At 38.8% G+C, this 18,246-nt stretch overlaps 1 protein-coding gene across 2 annotated transcripts; it reads right to left on the reverse strand.

Moving 5' to 3' along the window:
- Positions 1-13,306: 13,306 nt before the first annotated feature.
- On the reverse strand, positions 13,307-17,235 carry LOC147391019 (L10-interacting MYB domain-containing protein-like). 2 transcript variants are annotated; one of them, XR_015170273.1, is made up of 3 exons: positions 15,570-17,235; positions 14,001-15,490; positions 13,308-13,914 (listed from the first exon to the last, which is right to left on the reverse strand). XR_015170273.1 is itself a non-coding variant. In XM_086417247.1 (2 exons), exons 1-2 carry the CDS (start codon positions 15,915-15,917, stop codon positions 14,843-14,845), a joined length of 996 nt encoding a protein of 331 aa, XP_086273373.1. In that variant the 5' UTR covers positions 15,918-17,235; the 3' UTR covers positions 13,307-14,842. The 2 variants fall into 2 exon arrangements, 1 of the variants encoding a protein (XP_086273373.1); XM_086417247.1 differs by having other exon boundaries at positions 13,307-15,490.
- Positions 17,236-18,246: the final 1,011 nt, after the last annotated feature.

Genomic DNA, 18,246 nt, shown 5'->3' on the forward strand with positions numbered 1-18,246 from the left:
TATCGTGATCGGTTAGAGGAGATTCAAGCAGATCATTGTCGTATCCGAGCTATTTGGCTCAAGTCTGAAAGGGATATGCAAGCTAAGATTGCCTAATTATCATCCGAGCTCGAAGTTATGAATACTAGAGGTGAGGTGCCCATACTCTGAGCTGAAATCACTGATTTGAGAGAGCGCCTTGTTTCGAGGTTGCATGTTGATATGAATGTTGAATACTTAGTGAGTCGTCATGCTTCTGATACGGAGAGAATCATCATTGACCAAGCTGCTCAGATCAAAGCCCTAGAGGATAGACTTGATGCCTATTATGCTTCTTTCGGGAGTATATGAGTTGTTCCTTGCCTGTTATTCCTTCTTGTACCCTGCTTTCAACGAGAATGATGTAGCACTTTTTGAAATGAATGAAATAGGTTTTTTACGTAGTGGCCTCATATATATCTACTGCTTTCGAAAACTCTTGATTTTAAGAAAAGTCCTAGATTCTTTGTCATAGGCCAAAAATAGTAATTTTGATGATGCATTTTTTGTTTTGTTTTAGGTTTTAAAAGATTGCCTTTGTCGGATAATCTGTGACAGACTGTGTTTGAAAACTCTGAAAGTTAACGATCATGGTGCCTTTACTAAATGCCGAGAATACAAGTGTCAGCTAATCGTTAGCCTCTTTAGAGTCATCCCCGAGGCTGAGAATTTTGACTGAGTTATCTTAGTTGTATTTGTTGGAACAGTGAGGACTTCGAGATTTTTACCGTTCACAGTTTATACTATTACGGGCCAGTAGTTGTTTTTTTTTTTGCTTATTTTTTTTTGTTTTTTTTTTTTTAATTTTTTTTGCCTCTGATGCCAGTTATGGTTTTCACCAGACCTGATTTCCACATTTTTGCGCATCGACGCCCTTTTTGTGTTTTCATCGTGCCGGTGGTTTTGATCTTGCCATAGACTGATTTTTTTACTCACAGTGCCCTGGCGGGTTTTCACCATGCCCTTTCAGTCTATGCTTACTTTATAGATTTTTTACTTTGAATACCTTCTCGATTTCTGTGTGCCCTTTGTGGCTTGGTGACTCAAGTTGAGCTGCAAGATCGAACACTCTACTCTTCTAGTGGCGTTCTTTCTTGAGTAACAGATCTGGACTCCCCTCTCGAGTTCCTCCGACGATTTTCATGGTGCGGTGACTCAAGTTGAGTTTCGAGATTGATGACTCTACACTTTGAGTTACTTTTTTTTTCAAATATTCGATCTGAACTCCCCTCTCGGGTCTTCCAACGACTTTGGCAGCTTGAAATCTGATTTGAGTGACAAGATTGACTACCCTTGATAATATTTCTCATGACGTGCTTCCACTATGATTGAGTTGCCTTGAACCATTCCCTGATCTAAGAGGACTTTAAATAGGATGAAACGTAGGCTTAGGTTAGGGTTATGATAAGAAAGGCTGAATCTAGATTTATTTAGGTAAAAGATGGACACGGGGTTGGTCTATTTTTATTTCGAAAATATGATCTATGTCTCCTCCCAGCGTCTCACGAACTCATTTAGGTAGGAGATTTGGGTCGAGCTTAAGATCAATTATTCGAGATTTTTGACTTTTTAATTTTTTTTGTACTTTTAGCCGTTCACAGTTTATCCTCATACGGGCCAGGAGTATACTTTGGTATTTTTGTTTAGGCTTTTGATTTTTTTTTTTTTTGTGGTGGTGACTTGCCCCGGTCCTAGGTTAAGAAATGAATGTGATGGCTCAAAAAGGGTTAACTAAAGGTAGATAATTGTTCAGGTAGTAGAAAGATGGCCTCTCTTCATTTCAAGGAATGACTTTAGGCGTAATATTTTTTTACGGTATCAGCGTTGATCGGTTATGGAAAGACTTTCCCACATATCTCTGTAAGGATTAACGCTCCTCCGGACAGTACCTTTTGAACGACGAATGGCCCCTCGTAATTTGGACGAAACTGTCCTCTCGCATCTTCTTGTATTGGTAGAATCTTCTTTAGAACTAAGTCTTCGGGTATAAACTCCCGAGGTCGAACCTTCTTGCTGTAAGCACATGCTATTCTTTGTTGATACGTTCGAACGTGACAAATTGCTGAAATACGTTTCTCCTCTATTAAGTTCAACTGATCGAATCAGGCTTGGACCCATTCTGCTTCATCCAATTCAACTTCTTTTAATATCCAAAGGGAGGGAATCTCGACCTCAATGGGCAAGACTGCTTCCATTCTGTAGACCAGTGAATAAGGCGTTGCCCCAGTAGAAGTTCGGATTGACGTTCGATAAGCATGTAAAGCGAAGGATAACATTTCGTGCCAATCCTTGTAAGTAACGGCCATTTTTTCGATAATTTTCTTAATGTTTTTGTTAGCGGCTTCAACTGATCCATTCATTTTTGGTCTGTAAATGACTGAGTTGTGATGGGTGATCTGAAAATCCTTGCGCATTTTAGACATGTCTTTGTTCTTAAGATTTTTGGTATTATTGGTTACTATCCCGCTTGGGAGGCCGTACCGACATATGATGTTGTTCTTCACAAACTTCAAGACATTGCCTCTCGTAACATTGGTGTAAGATGCTGCTTCTACCCATTTCGTAAAGTAGTCGATGGCGACTAAGATGAAATGATGCCCATTGGAAGCTTGAGGATTGATCTGCCCGATGACATCCATGCCCCAGAGTGAGAAGAGCCAAGGAGAAGTCATATTATGCAATTCTGAAGGTGGTGTATTGATTTTGTTGGCATAGATTTGACACAAGTGACATTTTTGAACATATTGGTACCCGTCGCTCTCCATAGTCATCCAGTAGTAACCCATTCTCATAATTTTCTTTGCAAGCATATGTCCATTCATGTGAGGTCCACAGACTCCACCATGTACTTTTTCGATCAGATGTTGAGCTTCTGTTTCTGTTACACACCTGAGGAAGACCTCGTGGTGTGACTTTTTGTATAAGACTCCGCTACTCAAGAAAAACTGTCCTGCCAATCTCTGAATAGTCTTTCGATCGGTTGTTGTGGCATCGGGTGGGAAAGTTCGATCCTCTAAGAATGCCTTGATGTTTGCAAACTATGATTTTTCTTCAGGTTCTTCGATCCCCACAGGCAAGCAATATGCTGGCTCATCTTGAATACCAATCTCAAGAGGGTTGACTATGGTATCTTCGGATATGCTAATCATTGATGCCAAAGTAGCCAATGCATCTGCAAACTGGTTCTTAGCCCTCGACATATAAATGAATGATAAGGAACTAGTCTCTGCTCTCGGGTTTTCCATTCTCCCGTTTTCTGGTAGACTAATAGACTTGAGTCTCCAAATATATCTATTTCATCAACTTCAAGGTCGATTGCTGCTTTCAACCCCACAATGCATGCTTCGTACTCAACTTCGTTATTAGAACACTGAAACCTTAACTTGACTGCAATGGGGATATGAGTTCCGTCTGGCTTGACCAGGACTGCCCCGATTCCATTTCCCTTTTGATTTACTGCTCCATCGAAGTACTTTTTCCAACTAGATTCTTCATCGTCGCTTTCGGCTTCAGCAAACAGAATGACTTCATCAGGAAAATTTATCTTTAGTGACTCATAATCGGGTAAAGGGTGCTCCGCTAAGTGGTCAGCAATGGCTTGTCCTTTAATGGCTTTTTGAGTGACATAGGTGATGTCAGACTCAGATAATAGTAGTTGCCATTTTGCGGTGCGTCCCGTTAGTACTGACTTCTCGAAGAGGTACTTCAAGGGGTCCATCCGAGCAATGAGCCTAGTTGAGTAACTAAGTAAGTAGTGGCGTAGCCGTTGTGATGCCCAGACAAGGGCACAACATGTCTTCTCAAGAGTCGAATAGTTCGCCTCGTAACTTGTGAACTTCTTGTTAAGGTAATAGATGGCTCGCTTTTTCCGACCAGTTTCATCATGTTGCCCTAATACACAGCCCATGAAGTTTTCTTACACGGAAAGATACATCAGTAGAGGTCGACCTGGTGTAGGCGGGACTAAGACTGGTGGATTAAACAAGTATCTCTTAATCTTGTCAAAAGCTTCTTGACAGTCTTCATTCCATTCTTTCGGCTCATTCTTCTTCAGTAGTTTGAATACTAGCTCATAGATCGAAGTTAGTTGTGCGATGAACTAACTCATGTACTGAATTCTCCCTAGGAATCCCTTGATCTCTTTCTCTGATTTGGGTGGCTCCATATTTATGATGTACTCCGTTTTAGCTAGATCAATTTCTATTGACGATGAACTCCAATAGCTTTCCTGATGTTGCCCCAAATACATACTTTGTCGGATTAAGTCTTAGGCTGTACTTCTTTAATCGGTCAAACAGTTTCTTCAAGTTCACCAGATGATCCTCGTCGATGTTTGATTTAGCTATCATGTCGTCTACGTATACTTCTATCTCCTTATGGATCATGTCATGAAATAAGGCAGTCATGGCTCGTTGGTAAGTTGCCCCAGCATTCTTGAGACCAAATGGCATGACCTTATAGTGAAAGGTATCCCAAGGTGTAATGAATACAGTCTTCTCTTGATCTTCTTCCGCCATTTTTATTTGATTGTAACCCAAGAATCCATCCATGAAAGAGAACATACCGTGCCCTACTGTATTATTGACCAAAGTGTCGATTTGTGGTAACGGAAAGTCATCTTTAGGACTGGTACTATTTAGATTCTGGTAGTCTACACACATGCGTACTTTTCCATCCTTCTTTGGCACATGAACGATGTTAGCGAGCTACTATGGGTAGGTGGATACTATGAGAAACCCTGCTTGGAACTGCTTCATTACTTCGTCCTTGACTTTAAGTGTCCACTCTGGTTTCAACCTTTGTAATTTCTGCTTGATCGGCTTGTTTCTTACTTTGATAGGTAACTTGTGAACGACTAGATCTATGTCTAAATCAGGCATATCTTGGTAGGATTATGCGAAGACATTTTGGTACTGTTGTAAGAACTTTGTCATTTTCTCTTTCTGCTCAATCGTTAATAGGACTCCGATTTTAACGATCCATGGGTCATCTTCGATGCTTAGGTTCACTGAGTTTGTATCCTCTATATTTGGTTGAACATCTTTCTCGTGACGTTCTATGAGTTCTTTGATTTCTTTTGAAGGATATTCAACCTTTTCCTCTAACTCTTCTTCAATCCCATGAGATCAAAGTCGAGCTCGAGGTCAAAGTCGTATTCATCTCTTTCATACTCTGTTCTGTCACAAGATTCATTCAACTGAGGAAATTCTCTGGAAACCTTAGGTATTTTCAAGATTTCTAATATTTTTGAGTTTTTGAAAATATTTGATTTTTTTGAATTTTGGAGAGTTCTTGATTTTTTTGAATTTTGAAAGATTTTTGATTTTTTTGAATTTTGAAAGTTTTTTAATTTTTTTGGATTTTGCGGGCTATCCAAATGCTTGAAACAAGATGAAGAAAAATCATGCAAATTCATTAGCAACGAAGGTAAGCCCCCAAAACAGTCTTGTCCTGAGGACGAGGGCTCATTATGGTCCTTGGGCAGATGAGATTTTGCTAATGGTATTTTTTTTTAGGTCGTAGGGATTCTGGACCCCATGACGACCTCATAAGTGATTGGGTATTCCTCCAAATTCTTGAAGACTTGCCCTTCTTTTGTAGGGTAGATAAGTCGGGAGAGTGACTCCCTTAATGGTTCAGATATGACCATCACTTCTGAATGACTGTCGTCAAGTCGGGGGTACTTGTAGGGTGGTGGAATTACGACAGATCCCCAATCGATTTGAAAGAGGGACAGTGATCTTTCTTCTTCGCATATTGCGACTTTCGCCTTAGCGGGTTCTCTTTCTTCTTCCTCTTGACTCCGTTCGGAATCCCCTCCGAACAAAATGTCCATGCCATCTGTAAAGGAATGTGGGGACTCAACGAATGAGTTTTCTTACAATTGAATGGGTTCAATACTTACAATACTTGGTTCTCATGTGTGGTTTGTCGGTGGTAGTTCTGATAAGTCATCTGGCCTCCTCAAGGATTGTGGGAAGTTGATGCTGATGTATGGTATTTTGCCCAAGTTCTATACATTAGGCTCTTGGTTGTCTTTGTGCAAGTCGAAGCTCCCTCTTTTTATTATTCATATCAGAGATGTCCTTCCTCGTAGGCTTGAAACTAAGACCAAAATAGGGAGTGTGTTTTTGCATTCTGATCAAAGTGGCCCTGCCTTTTTCTTTAGGCCCTAACCTTTGTTTCGGACGATATCCCGCCTTCTTCATCACTCGTTTAATCATTAGATTTATTTTTGACCATTCTGCCCTTGTTTTCTCCTTCCCTCTTGGGATATTATTGATAGATGTGAACTGGAAAGCGTGAAACCCCTCTTTATCCCCGGTCATCTCTACATCAATATAAGGCACATCCGGCAATCGATTGACTGGTATGAGATTTTCTGCGAGGACCGATATCACCCTTTGTCCCATGATGAATTTGACTCGCTGGTGTAAGGAAGAAGGGACTGCCCCTGTGGTATGAATCCAGGGTCTTCTTAGAAGGAGATTGAATGCTGAGGGTGTGTTTAGGATTTCAAACGTTACTTTAAACGTGCATGATCCAATAGTGACTGGGAGATCCAGTTCTCCTAACGACTCAATTTTTCTATTATCAAAAGCCCTTATGGTCCTTCTAGTTGGCCTGAGGTAAGATAAATCTGCGTTTAACTTGTGCAAAGTTTGTATAGGACAAACATTAAGAGCCGAACCATTGTCGATTAGTACCCTTGCTACCATCATACCTTTATACATTACCATAATGTGCAATGGTTCAATGTGTCCACACCCCTCGCTGATAAATTCATCCTTGGTGAAGGTGATCGGATTGGGGGTCATGATCTGGCCTACCGTCTTTTCCAACTCTTCTGGTGAGGTGGTCTCAGGTATATGTCACTATTAAGGACTTTGAGTAATGCTTCCCGATGATGCTCTGAGTTTAAAAACAGGTCAAAGATACTGATTTGAGCTGACATTCTGTTCAACTGTTCTACTACATTGTACTCACTCTTTCGAATAAGTTTGAGGAGGTCAGCTACCTCCTTGTCAGTTACTCTGCTCCTCTTCTTCTCTGGTTCTCCTTGTGGTATTTGTTCCTCCTCTACCAACTTTCCTTTCCCTTTTTCTTTTCTTCTATCCTCTTCCTCGTTCTGCTTTTTTTGTTTTTTTTTGATACTTTGTAGCACTTCCCTGATCTAGTCATATGCCCAATGTCTGTGATCATCGCCTCTTTCGACTTCTCAACTCCTACGGATATCACAATCATCGTCTCATAACTCCATGGGACGGTTTGACTTGAGCGGTATGGAAATGGTTTAGGGGATATAATGGTCATGGGTTGAGGGTCTGGTTTTAGATGAAGGATGAGAGGTGGTGGATTAGGCTTGACGGTTGATGTAGTGGTGTTTGAGACTTGTGGGTTGGTGTAAGATAGGATGATGGGTGGTCGGGAGGAAAAGTTTGAAGTTTGAGGGGTCGGTGCAGTGTAATATATTACCATAGGTGGTCGAGAAGAAGGGCCTGAAGTTGGTATGGTGCAAGGTATAATGAGAGGTGGCCGAGAGGTAGAGCTTGAAGTGGGTAATGTGTATGGTATAATGAGACGTGGTTGTGAAGGATTTGAAGTTTGGGAGTTGGAGTGAATGGTAAGATTGGCCAAATTGATTGGAAGTTGGGATGATGATTGGTTGGTTGTATCTGGTGGCAATGCATTGATGCTTGATGATGTTGGTTCTTTCCTCAGATTGACTTTAACCTTAGAGCCAATTGGTGCTATCAAAACTGAAGGGTTGAAGCTCGGTTCATCCCTCTCTATGGAATTGACTGTCGGCTCACTACCTCCCCCATTATGCCTCGGTAGCGGGTTCTGATTGATATTCTGCTGAGGTGCTTGGGTTGCCAGACCATCCAAGATGATCGTTTTCCTATCGATTAGATTTTGAACTTGGTGCTTAAGTTGCCAGCATTGGTCGGTGGTATGCCCCAGTGCACCCATATGGAACTCACAGAATTGTTTGGGATTATACCCTGATCCCTTTACCGCCTCTGGGTTTGGCTGTCTTTTAGTAAGATATTCTCCCTTAAGTAATGCTGGAAGTAGTTCTAATAGAATCATAGACAAGTGGGTGAAGACTCGAGGGACCCTGTTGGGTCGGCGCTGCTCAGTTTGATGATTCTGGGCAAATTGTGGGTTTTACCCAAACACTGGATTTTGTCCGTAGTGAAATGTCGGTGGAGCCGGTGCAGCTTGAGGTGGGTTTACCTTGAAAGAGACTTGAGGTATTGGCGGCCTCTGGTTTGGTGTTGAGATGAAGAAAGGACGAATAGGTTGCACATTATTAACTTGGGCATCATCTTTTTTCTTGTTCAAGACCGTCGATTTCCGTTGAGTAGATCCCCCTGTTGGTGCCCCTAGACTGGACAGGTCGTAAATCAAACCTGATCGGATACCGTCCTCAACTCGAACCACCACTTGGACCAATGACGAGAAGCTTGCAGTTGTATGACCCACTAGGTGCGTATAGAATGAATGGCCCAAAGTTGAGATGAATATGGTGTTCATCTCTTGTTCAGTCATTGGTGGCTTCACTTTAGAAGCCGATTCCCGCCACCTTTGGGCATACTCTTTCACACTTTCTTTTGGCTTTCGAGTCATTTTGGCCATGTCATTTCTGTCCAATCCCATGTTCGTATTGAATCTATACTCTTCCGGGAAAATTGTAACCAGGTCTTGCCAGCTCTTAATCCATAAATGATCTAATTAAGATGACTATGAGAGGGCCGCCCCTGTTAAACTCCTTTGAAAGAGCTGAACTAACAACCTGTCGTCATTACCAAATTGGCACATAGAACCACAGTAGAGTTTCAAGTGGGATAGAATGCATCCAATGCCGTTATACTTTTCGAAGTCAGGACACTTGAATTTCGATGGTAATGGTGCATTTGGGTAGAGGCAAAGATCTCTAAACCTCATTCCGCTTGCAGAATCCTTTCCTTTCATTCTTCGGATCTCCTCTTCAACTGCTTCTAACTTGTTTGCTAATTTTTCTTCTGTGGTACTTCTTACCTCAGTTGCTCTAAATTTGCCTTCTTATTCTTGAACGACATCTTGTCGCTGAGGGTTGCAATGAATGTGGATTGGTGGCCCTTGATTAGTCGGAGCCATGGGAGGTAGAATATTCTGTACCAGTGGTGGTAGTTGTTGGTGTTGTTCCGGTGTGGCCTGATTCGAGCCTGAGGTTTGATGTTGAATAGCCTGAATGATGCTCCGATTTGCCATTAGTAAGTCCAAAATCTTATCATGTTTTTCCAACGCCTTTACCACTATATCTAGCTTCGAAGTGAGATCTGTTATGACTTCTGTTGCCGACTGTTGAGGTTGCTCTGAGGTACTCATAATTGGTTGTGAGAGTAGAAAATACGGAGGATTGTCGGGTGGTAAGTACTTCTTTCTGGGTCATTTGGCTAGCTGTAGACAAAAGGTTAGGCATTAATATATCGTTTACACAATGAAGATGCATGATAATTTATTAGGTCAGATTGGATTAATTGGTAAAGTTGCATTAAGAAAGCCTTGAATTTGGTTGAGGTTGGATTTTTTTTTTGTCAGCACGGAGCTGGGGTTCGTCGGTACGGAGCCAGATATTGATCAACATGAAGCTGGGGTTTGTCAGCACGGAGCTGAAGGTTTGTCAGCACGAAACCAAATATTTGTCAGCACGGAGCTGGAAGTTTGTCAGCATGGAGCCGAAGGTTCATCGGCACAGAGTCGGAGGTTTATCGACACGAAGTCGAAGGTTTATTAGTACGGAGCCGAAGGTTCATCAGCACAGATCTGGGGTTTGTCAGCACGGAGCTGGGGGTTTATCGGCACGGAGCCTGATGTTTGTTAGCGCAGAGCCGAAAGTTCATCAGCACAGAGTCGGAGGTTTATCGGCAGGAAGTCGAAGGTTTATCAGCACGGAGTTGAAGGTTCATCAGCAAGAAGCTGGGGTTTGTCAGCACAGAGCTAGGGGTTTATCGGCACGGAGCCAGATGTTTGTCAGCGCAAAATCGAAGGTTTGTCAGCACAGAGTTGGAGTTTGTCAGCACAGAGCCGGAGGTTTGTCAGCACGAAGCCGGAGGTTTGTCAGCACGGAGCTGGGGGTTTATCGGCACGGAGCCGGAGTTTGTCAGTGCAGAGCCGAAGGTTTGTCAGCACAGAGCTGGGGTTTAAATTATTTTTTTTTTTTGTAACTTGTTAGAAAACGATTGGATTTATTTGAATTAGCCAAAAGGTTGTTGATTCTGATGGATCATATTTTGGGTTGAAATTGGAAGATGGGCCTACTTTGGGTTGAATATGGATTATGGATCGATTCGAAAATGGATATGGCTCATAGACTCAATTCAGATTGGATATGGGTCAATGGACCTGGGTTGGATTAGATATAGGTTGTAGACCCAATTCAAAATGGATACGGGTCGCGGATTACATTTGGATCAGATATGGGTCGTGGACCCAATTAGAATGGATATGGGTCGTGGACCCATTTTTGAAGTGGGTATGAGTCATGGACCCAATTGGATATGGATATGGGTCACGGACCTACTTGAAAATGGGTATGGGTCGTAAACCCATTTGAAAATGGATATGGGTCGTAGACTATTTGGGAATGGGTATGGGTCGTAGACCCATTTGGAAATGGATTTTGAAGCGAATATGGGTCGTGGACCCATTGGGAATGGATCTTGAAGCGGATTTAGGTCGTGAACCCATTTAGAAATGGATATGGGTCATGGATCCAACTGGAAGTGAGTATGGGTCGCAGATCCATTTTGGTGTAGATATGATTTGTGGGCCCGATTTAAATTGATCCTCGATGATGGATGATGGCAAGGTTGATAGTGTGCTATGTTGGATCAAGATTAATATCGATAGGTAGAGTGTAGGTGAGCTCCGTTTGGATCCAACACCAAGTGATGAGGGGTGGGCCCTAAACTTAACGATAAAAATTATCCATTCAATCATTTTAAAGTCTTGAAACTCAAAAGAAAAATAAAGTCCAAGAGAAAAGTTGTCAGGACTGATGTAAGGGATGAAATGAGAAAATTTTTTTTATAAAATTTTTTTGGGACCCTTTTTTCAAAAACGGATATGCATAATTTATGCTTATCCATTTTTTAAAAATAGATATGTGTAAATTCTACCTATCCTTGCTTATAAAATGGATAAGTATAGTTTATACTTATCCGTTTCGCAAAAACGGACCAGAAGCAATTATTTTCGGTCATGGACACAATACTCACTGGTTGTGAGTACATTGTTTACTATTATTGTTCTTGGGCAAAATTTTATTTTATTTTATGCAAAATAAGATGAGTAAATTTGAAAATGAAGACGCTCCCATTTTACCTAGGGGAGAATAAGAAAAAAAAAAGAAAATCCTAAATTCTATACAATGTTGCTTTCATGGGCTTCTAAATAAAATTTACAAAGTTGTCTCCTTGGATGGGGAAAATTATACTAATGAGGGGTTGATAAATTATTTTTCCAAAATTGTGTCCTAAGCCTCTAATCGTGTTACTGCATGTGGCTATAGGTGGCTTTACGGTTACCCATGCTTCAAACCTTGATGCATACCGAGGTACACACGTCTCAAGTTGGTGATTGGGTTGGATGTGTTCGTCCCTGTACATGAAATAAGCGATCTCGAGTCGTGAAACTACTAGGCATCCGGGTTTTTAACTTTTATAGGTAAAAGAGGTTTGTGTAATGGGCTATGCAAACGTAAGGGCACAAGTGCATTTTTAAAAACAATAAGTATCAACCCCCCCTTACAAGCATTCAACTTACAAAATGTTAAATAATATATTACAACCATTCCTCAAGAAAAAGAAAGCAAAGCATCAAACAAAACACAAACAACAACAATGTTAGTAAACACACAAAACATTATTGTAAAAATGGCCAAATGATCATGGTTTGAACCCGTAAACTCCCTAGTGGAGTCGCCAAGTTGTAGACATGAGAATGTTCATCCTTGAACCTCAATGCTACGTCGTTTGGAGTAGCCACCATTCTTTTTTGTAAATGGGTGTGAATGGGCACCCGAATCGATTATTTTGAAAATAATTTTTTATGGCATTGTAGTGACTCTCAATCATGAAAAAGGTATGGTCTACCTAAGATCTAAGTAAGGGGATTCGGTTAGAGAATAGGGAAGGTGTTAAGCACCCCATTCTCTCCACCTATGGTGGTTACCGTTAGATTTGACCATTTCTTAAAAGATTAACATGACAAGTGAAATGCATGAGATGTATGAAGTGGGTCGGTGCACATAGTGTGTATGTATCCCTTTGAAAGAGGATTTAATGTTTGTGTAGACATGAGGAATATCCTATAGGAGAGGATATCCCATAAAGTCATCAGATTTTTACATGAATTGGAATGTTGGTTTAGGATTATAAAGAAGTTCCATGAATGGAGTTTCCTTTAGATCCACAACATTAATGCATGCATGCTTACCTAGAAACTTAGGGTCTGTTCTTTACAGAAGCCAGCTTCAGCTCCAGAAGCTGGCTTCTGGAAGAAGCAGAAGCCCAGAGCCTGAAAAGCCATATTCGGCAGAAGCTTGTTCGTTATAGAAGCACAGAAACCAGAAAAGCCTGTTCGTTTTATAGCTTTTTATTGCTGGATTATGGTAAAATGACCAGAATACCCTTAATATTGATAATGCACAAAATTTAACTAGAATACAATAAATATATAATTATACTAATATATATAATCAATTTATATTAAAAAATGATTAAAATAATTATTTTCAACTTAAATAAATGTATAAATTTTATGATTTTATCGAAATTTCGGCAGCACCTCCTCTTAAAAATGGACATATGAAATTTTCCTGATAAAAAAAATACCTGCATAATACACAATTTAATATCCACATAACATCCCATATATAATCTGACATTCACATAACATCCAATGTACAATCCGACATCCACATAACATCCCATGCACAATCCGACATCCACATAATATCCCATACACATTAACATTTAAACACATACATATTATACGAAAATCAAAAGTGTCGCAATGTCATACAAAGAGAGAATTATAATTTTCATTAATAGCAAATTTAAAATAGATCAAAGTTCTTAAGCTCTATCATAAGTAGCATATAATGCATTAGTTATTTCACTCCTTGTCCTCTCCATGGTAACACGAGATCGACGATCTACAGGCTCATTATTATTATCATATTCAGATGCACCTCCTTCATCTTCCACAATTTATTCTTCCTCGTAACGTAAAAATTCTTCATCTGCAATTGCATGCTTCCTGCTGAAGTTATGGAGTGTCATACAAGCCAATGTAATATCTCGTTGTGTTTCAAATTTGTAACGTGGCATTTGCTTCAAAATTGACCATTTGGCTTTTAAAACTCCAAAACATCGCTCAATGACATTCCTAAGTGAAGAATGCATATAGTTAAATAATTCTTTATCTGTTATTGGCCTTGACTCTCTTCTAAAATCTTGTAAATGATATGTTGTACCCCGGTAAGGTGCGAGGTAGCCTTCCATCAACGGATATCCAGAGTCGACTAAATAATATTTGCCTTGAAAAAAAAAAGACAACCTATTAATAATGACATTTTCAATATTGTATTTTATCTTTATTTAAAAAAAACTAACCTGGAGGAGGATGTGGAAATTGTAATGATGGCTTCGTAATAGTATCGAAGAATACGCGAGAATCATTAGCTGATCCTTCCCATCCAGCTACGACATGTGTAAATGTCATATCAAAAGCACAAGTGGCCATAACATTTTGTGTTATGCCTTTGTGTCCTCGAAATCTATTTTGATGCATGAATGGGATATGTGCACTGATGTGAGTCCCATCGATCGCCCCAACACAGTCCTTATATTTACATAATTCAAATATAAATAATTATATTTGACGTTATTATAAATAATGATAAATGAAAGAAATCATTGAGAAAATACCTTAAAATATGGCCAATATCTTTCATTGGTTCGTATATGCATAGGGACTTCGTTGAGATTAGGAGGAACGATCAAAAATTTTGAAATTTCAATTAAGGCTCTAAGAACTACATGAAAATATTTGTTAATAGTATCCAATGAATGCTTAAAAGTAGCCCTCAGTACCCTATGCCTTTCATTGTGACCCACGGTATAGACAAACATTGCAACTTGTTCTTGGATCGAGATCATCTTTTCGTCTTTTATCAAACCCCTCCCTTCTAATATGTCACACAAATTTAGGAAAACATGCCGTTCCATCCTAAATAAATCATTGCATGTGTTACCAAGTCCATCAATGATGTCACGCACATAATCTGCTCCAGTATAACAAGAATTCCTATGTGGTTCTCTATAAATAAAGGTGTCAACATATTGATGTATCGCAACAGTGGCACATGTTACCAAAATATCTAATGACAAATCATCATCTACGACATTCACGTCATTAACTTCATCATTATTGGACATATCATCGTCGGTTGACGTACCATCATGGGTGGAAATATCATCATCGGAATCCATAAGTCTGTATAAGTACATAAGCACAAATTATTCATTTAAAACTATAACATTCAAATAATATAGATAATAAAATAAGCATATTTAACATTTACTACATAATGGACATTGTCAATAGCATTCACCACCTAATGAACATATTACATAATCCAAAAAAAACATAAAAAAATAGACAAGCATTGTCATACCACCATAGGGGTGGCATATAGTCATAACCACCAATGAAAGATGGCAATACAAAAAACATATTAAAACCACAAAAAACACATTAAAATCACACACTATCTAGAATGATGAACTCGAGCATCCTCCATTTCGCCATCCAACCACCCGATACGGAGTTCATTTGTTTTCAGCGTGCACCAAATTTGCCTGTACTCCTTCTTCATACTGAATAATTTTAGTGCAAACCGATAACGATCACTATTAGGAATGATTTCTGTTGTTGCATCCAACAAATCAATGCACTCCTTAATGCTACCAGATTGTGTAGGTGGTGGGGGTGTTGCACTACTCGCACTCGTCCTAGATGAAACTGCTTCAACCAAACGCTCAATTTGTCGTCCCAACATAACTGCATTCGTCATTTTCTGTCGTTTGGAATGTTGGAAATCTATGTTACTTTTAGATTTCATACGCGATGGTGCAATAAATGGAGGGATACCATCACTATCAACATCAGGACTAACATCGACAGGTGGTTGGGACTCTGGTGGTTGCGTTTCTTGAACAAACGCATCATCATCATCATCGTCATCATCCTGAAGCTCGTGCTCAACTGCTCTAGATGACTCAGTAGATGGACGCACACCAGGATTACAAGAGCTCGCAACATACTCTCCAGTAGCATAAGTCCCTCCAAACAGTATATCCAACTCTTCAACATGTTCTAGTCCATCATAACGCCATTGTGCATCAGTTTTATTTTTCTACAAAATAAATAAACTTTTTTATAAAATTGAATTGGTAAACGTGATATTCCTATTTGGTAATCTAATCGAAAATTACCTCCAACCAAGAGTTCCACCATTCATCGCTCGCCAATACCTTATTGTTAACAGCATCATAACCCACTCCAGAACATGCTTTTAATTTAATCCATCTAGCCCAAGTACCTTTTGTTTTATCCCAATGATTCTTATGTTGCTTCTTAGTGTAACTAAGCCCCGTCGTTGTTTGAAATTGCTTCATTAGAGATGAATACCCTGATACATTCAATGAAGTACCGGGTCTTTTTCCCTTCTTAACTAATTCCACACAGATATCAACCCAAATCTTATGAAGATAGGGTGTCCATCTTGCATAATCAATTTTTGACTCTGTTTCTTTTGGTTCTGTTACTTTTTGTCTTGGCATCTGATAATTTGATTATTCATTTAAAAAAATGAAAAGTAATGGATAAGAATAAAGAATGAAAAACGTAATAAAATATAAGTAACAACAATAAGAATCATAAGAAAACAAATAATTATCATAAACAAATAATTAAGTTTGGTAATTTTACAAACACCTAACATACAATTTATCAAACCATTCACTCAATCCTAAATCAAAATCAACTTATAATTTAACAATCAAATAAAATATCAACCAATGTCACCAAAATTCAACTTACAAAATAAACTCAATCACAAATTTTAAAATTTGGCATAAGTTATTTGGAAATAATTTCCTAACAATGTCACCAAGGCAAATGATATATGGTTCTGTGATTGGGATGTGTGTGAACGTGTGGCATCAGAAAATCATTACACTTTACAAATTGTGTTGATAATATCCCTTCTTGAAAGAATAATGATGAATGCACACAGTCTTCCTACACGCCTTGACATGGTAAAGTTATAAACTGTTTTTGCCACAATAGATTTAACTCATTCATTTAGTTAAATTAGTAGATAAATTTGTTGAATTGGGTGTGAGTTGTTTGTGTAGGAGAAGCTCAGATTGGTCCCATGATCGCTCATTTTGATCCTTCTATTCATTATCGACTATTATTGGAACCTGTCTTAATGGGTTGATTACCTATTTCCTTAACTAAAGTTTTACTTTGACTTATAAATTTAATACATTTTAGTGACTATCGAAACATAAAAGAATGAATTAAGTGTTCCACTTTGTCTTCTTTTTCAATTATTTAATAAAACAAGATAGTGAAAACTTGTTAGGTCTGATATAATGCATCAAATTCGATGCACATTCATATAAAATTTAATATGTCCACAATACCCCAGAACTGAATCAAACCAAACTAAGAGTGATTTGGATTTGTTCGGTTCTAAGCTATATTTAGTTTGGTTTTGGTTCAAGACTTATAGTACCCATCAAGTTCGTTTCAGTTCTAATATATCCCCCAACCCGAACCGTGTGCACCCCTAATAACAGTGGTAGTTTTGTAACTGACAAGGATAGTTTTGTAAATTGGAGATATCATTCAATAAACCACGAATACAAGTGGGTTGTATTGTTATATTCCTTCAACGTGGTGTTCAATGGACTTGGGTGTATGCGATAGGTGGCATGTGCTAGAGATCTACAACCACTGTGATGATAAATTTTGTGAGCAAAACATCACTTAAAAGTCTGTGATAAATAACCAAAGAGTCTGCCACAATGTAATATTTGTATTTGGCATTACAAAATCATGTAATATATATATATATATATATATATATATATATATATATATATATATATATATATATATATATATATTTTGATGTATACACACATACAAAATCTTGATGAAAAGGACCACTCTTTCATATTAAACGAGACAGACAGCAAAATTTGGATTCTAGAGAGTGTTCAATGTCCAACACGGACACGTCAAATCAAATAGAATCTTACACAGACTAGGAATCCGTCAATGATTGGCCCTAGATTTCTTAATCTATAAATACCGCCTGTATCCCTAGATTTCTTTCCAATTCAAGAAACAAGAAATAAGAAATTTTCTCTCGAAGAGATCACAACAGTGTTTGTGAACCGTTAAACTACTCGAAAATTTCTAACAGATAAAATTGAATGGAGGAACAGATTCGTGCAGCCAATCCCAAATAATGATGATGATGATATTTTATATGAGTTTGGGATCTTTAGGTAGTATTGATTACCTCACATTTTTATATGGTTTCCAAAATCAGAACTCATCCGAAATAAAAATAACTCATCAAGTCGATTTACAGCAAAATCAGAACTAATCCAAAATAAACAAATTAAACAAATTATCAAAAAAAACAAATAAACAAATTAAAAAAAAATAAATTAAGCATTGAATTAGGAGGAATCGGTAACAATCCGAAATAAAAAAACTCATCAAGTCGATTTACAGCAAAATCAGAACTCATCCGAAGTCAGCTCCATTGAACAAATTATCAAAAAATAAAAATAAATAAACAAATTAAAATTTGATACCTTACCTGGTCGTTAATGACGGAAGCAAAGGACTCGATTTGCCGTTACCGAAGAGGTGGTTAATCGCGGTCTGTAATGAGACGAGATTGTGCTCTACTGTTAGGGCTTTCGTTTCTGAGAAAAAGATGAGAGAAAGAGGGAAGAGACCTCTGCGATAATGAAAGTTGAGGGAGTCGATCGTCGACAGTCGATCTTGCTGGAGAAGATGAGAAACGAAAAATGTTTCTCGATTCTTGTAGCGTGAGAGACAGATGAGATAAGGGAGAAGGAT

Source organism: Akebia trifoliata, chromosome 11 (genome assembly GCF_017979445.1).
Source record: "Akebia trifoliata isolate Shusen 1 chromosome 11, ASM1797944v1, whole genome shotgun sequence".
NCBI lineage: Eukaryota > Viridiplantae > Streptophyta > Magnoliopsida > Ranunculales > Lardizabalaceae > Akebia > Akebia trifoliata.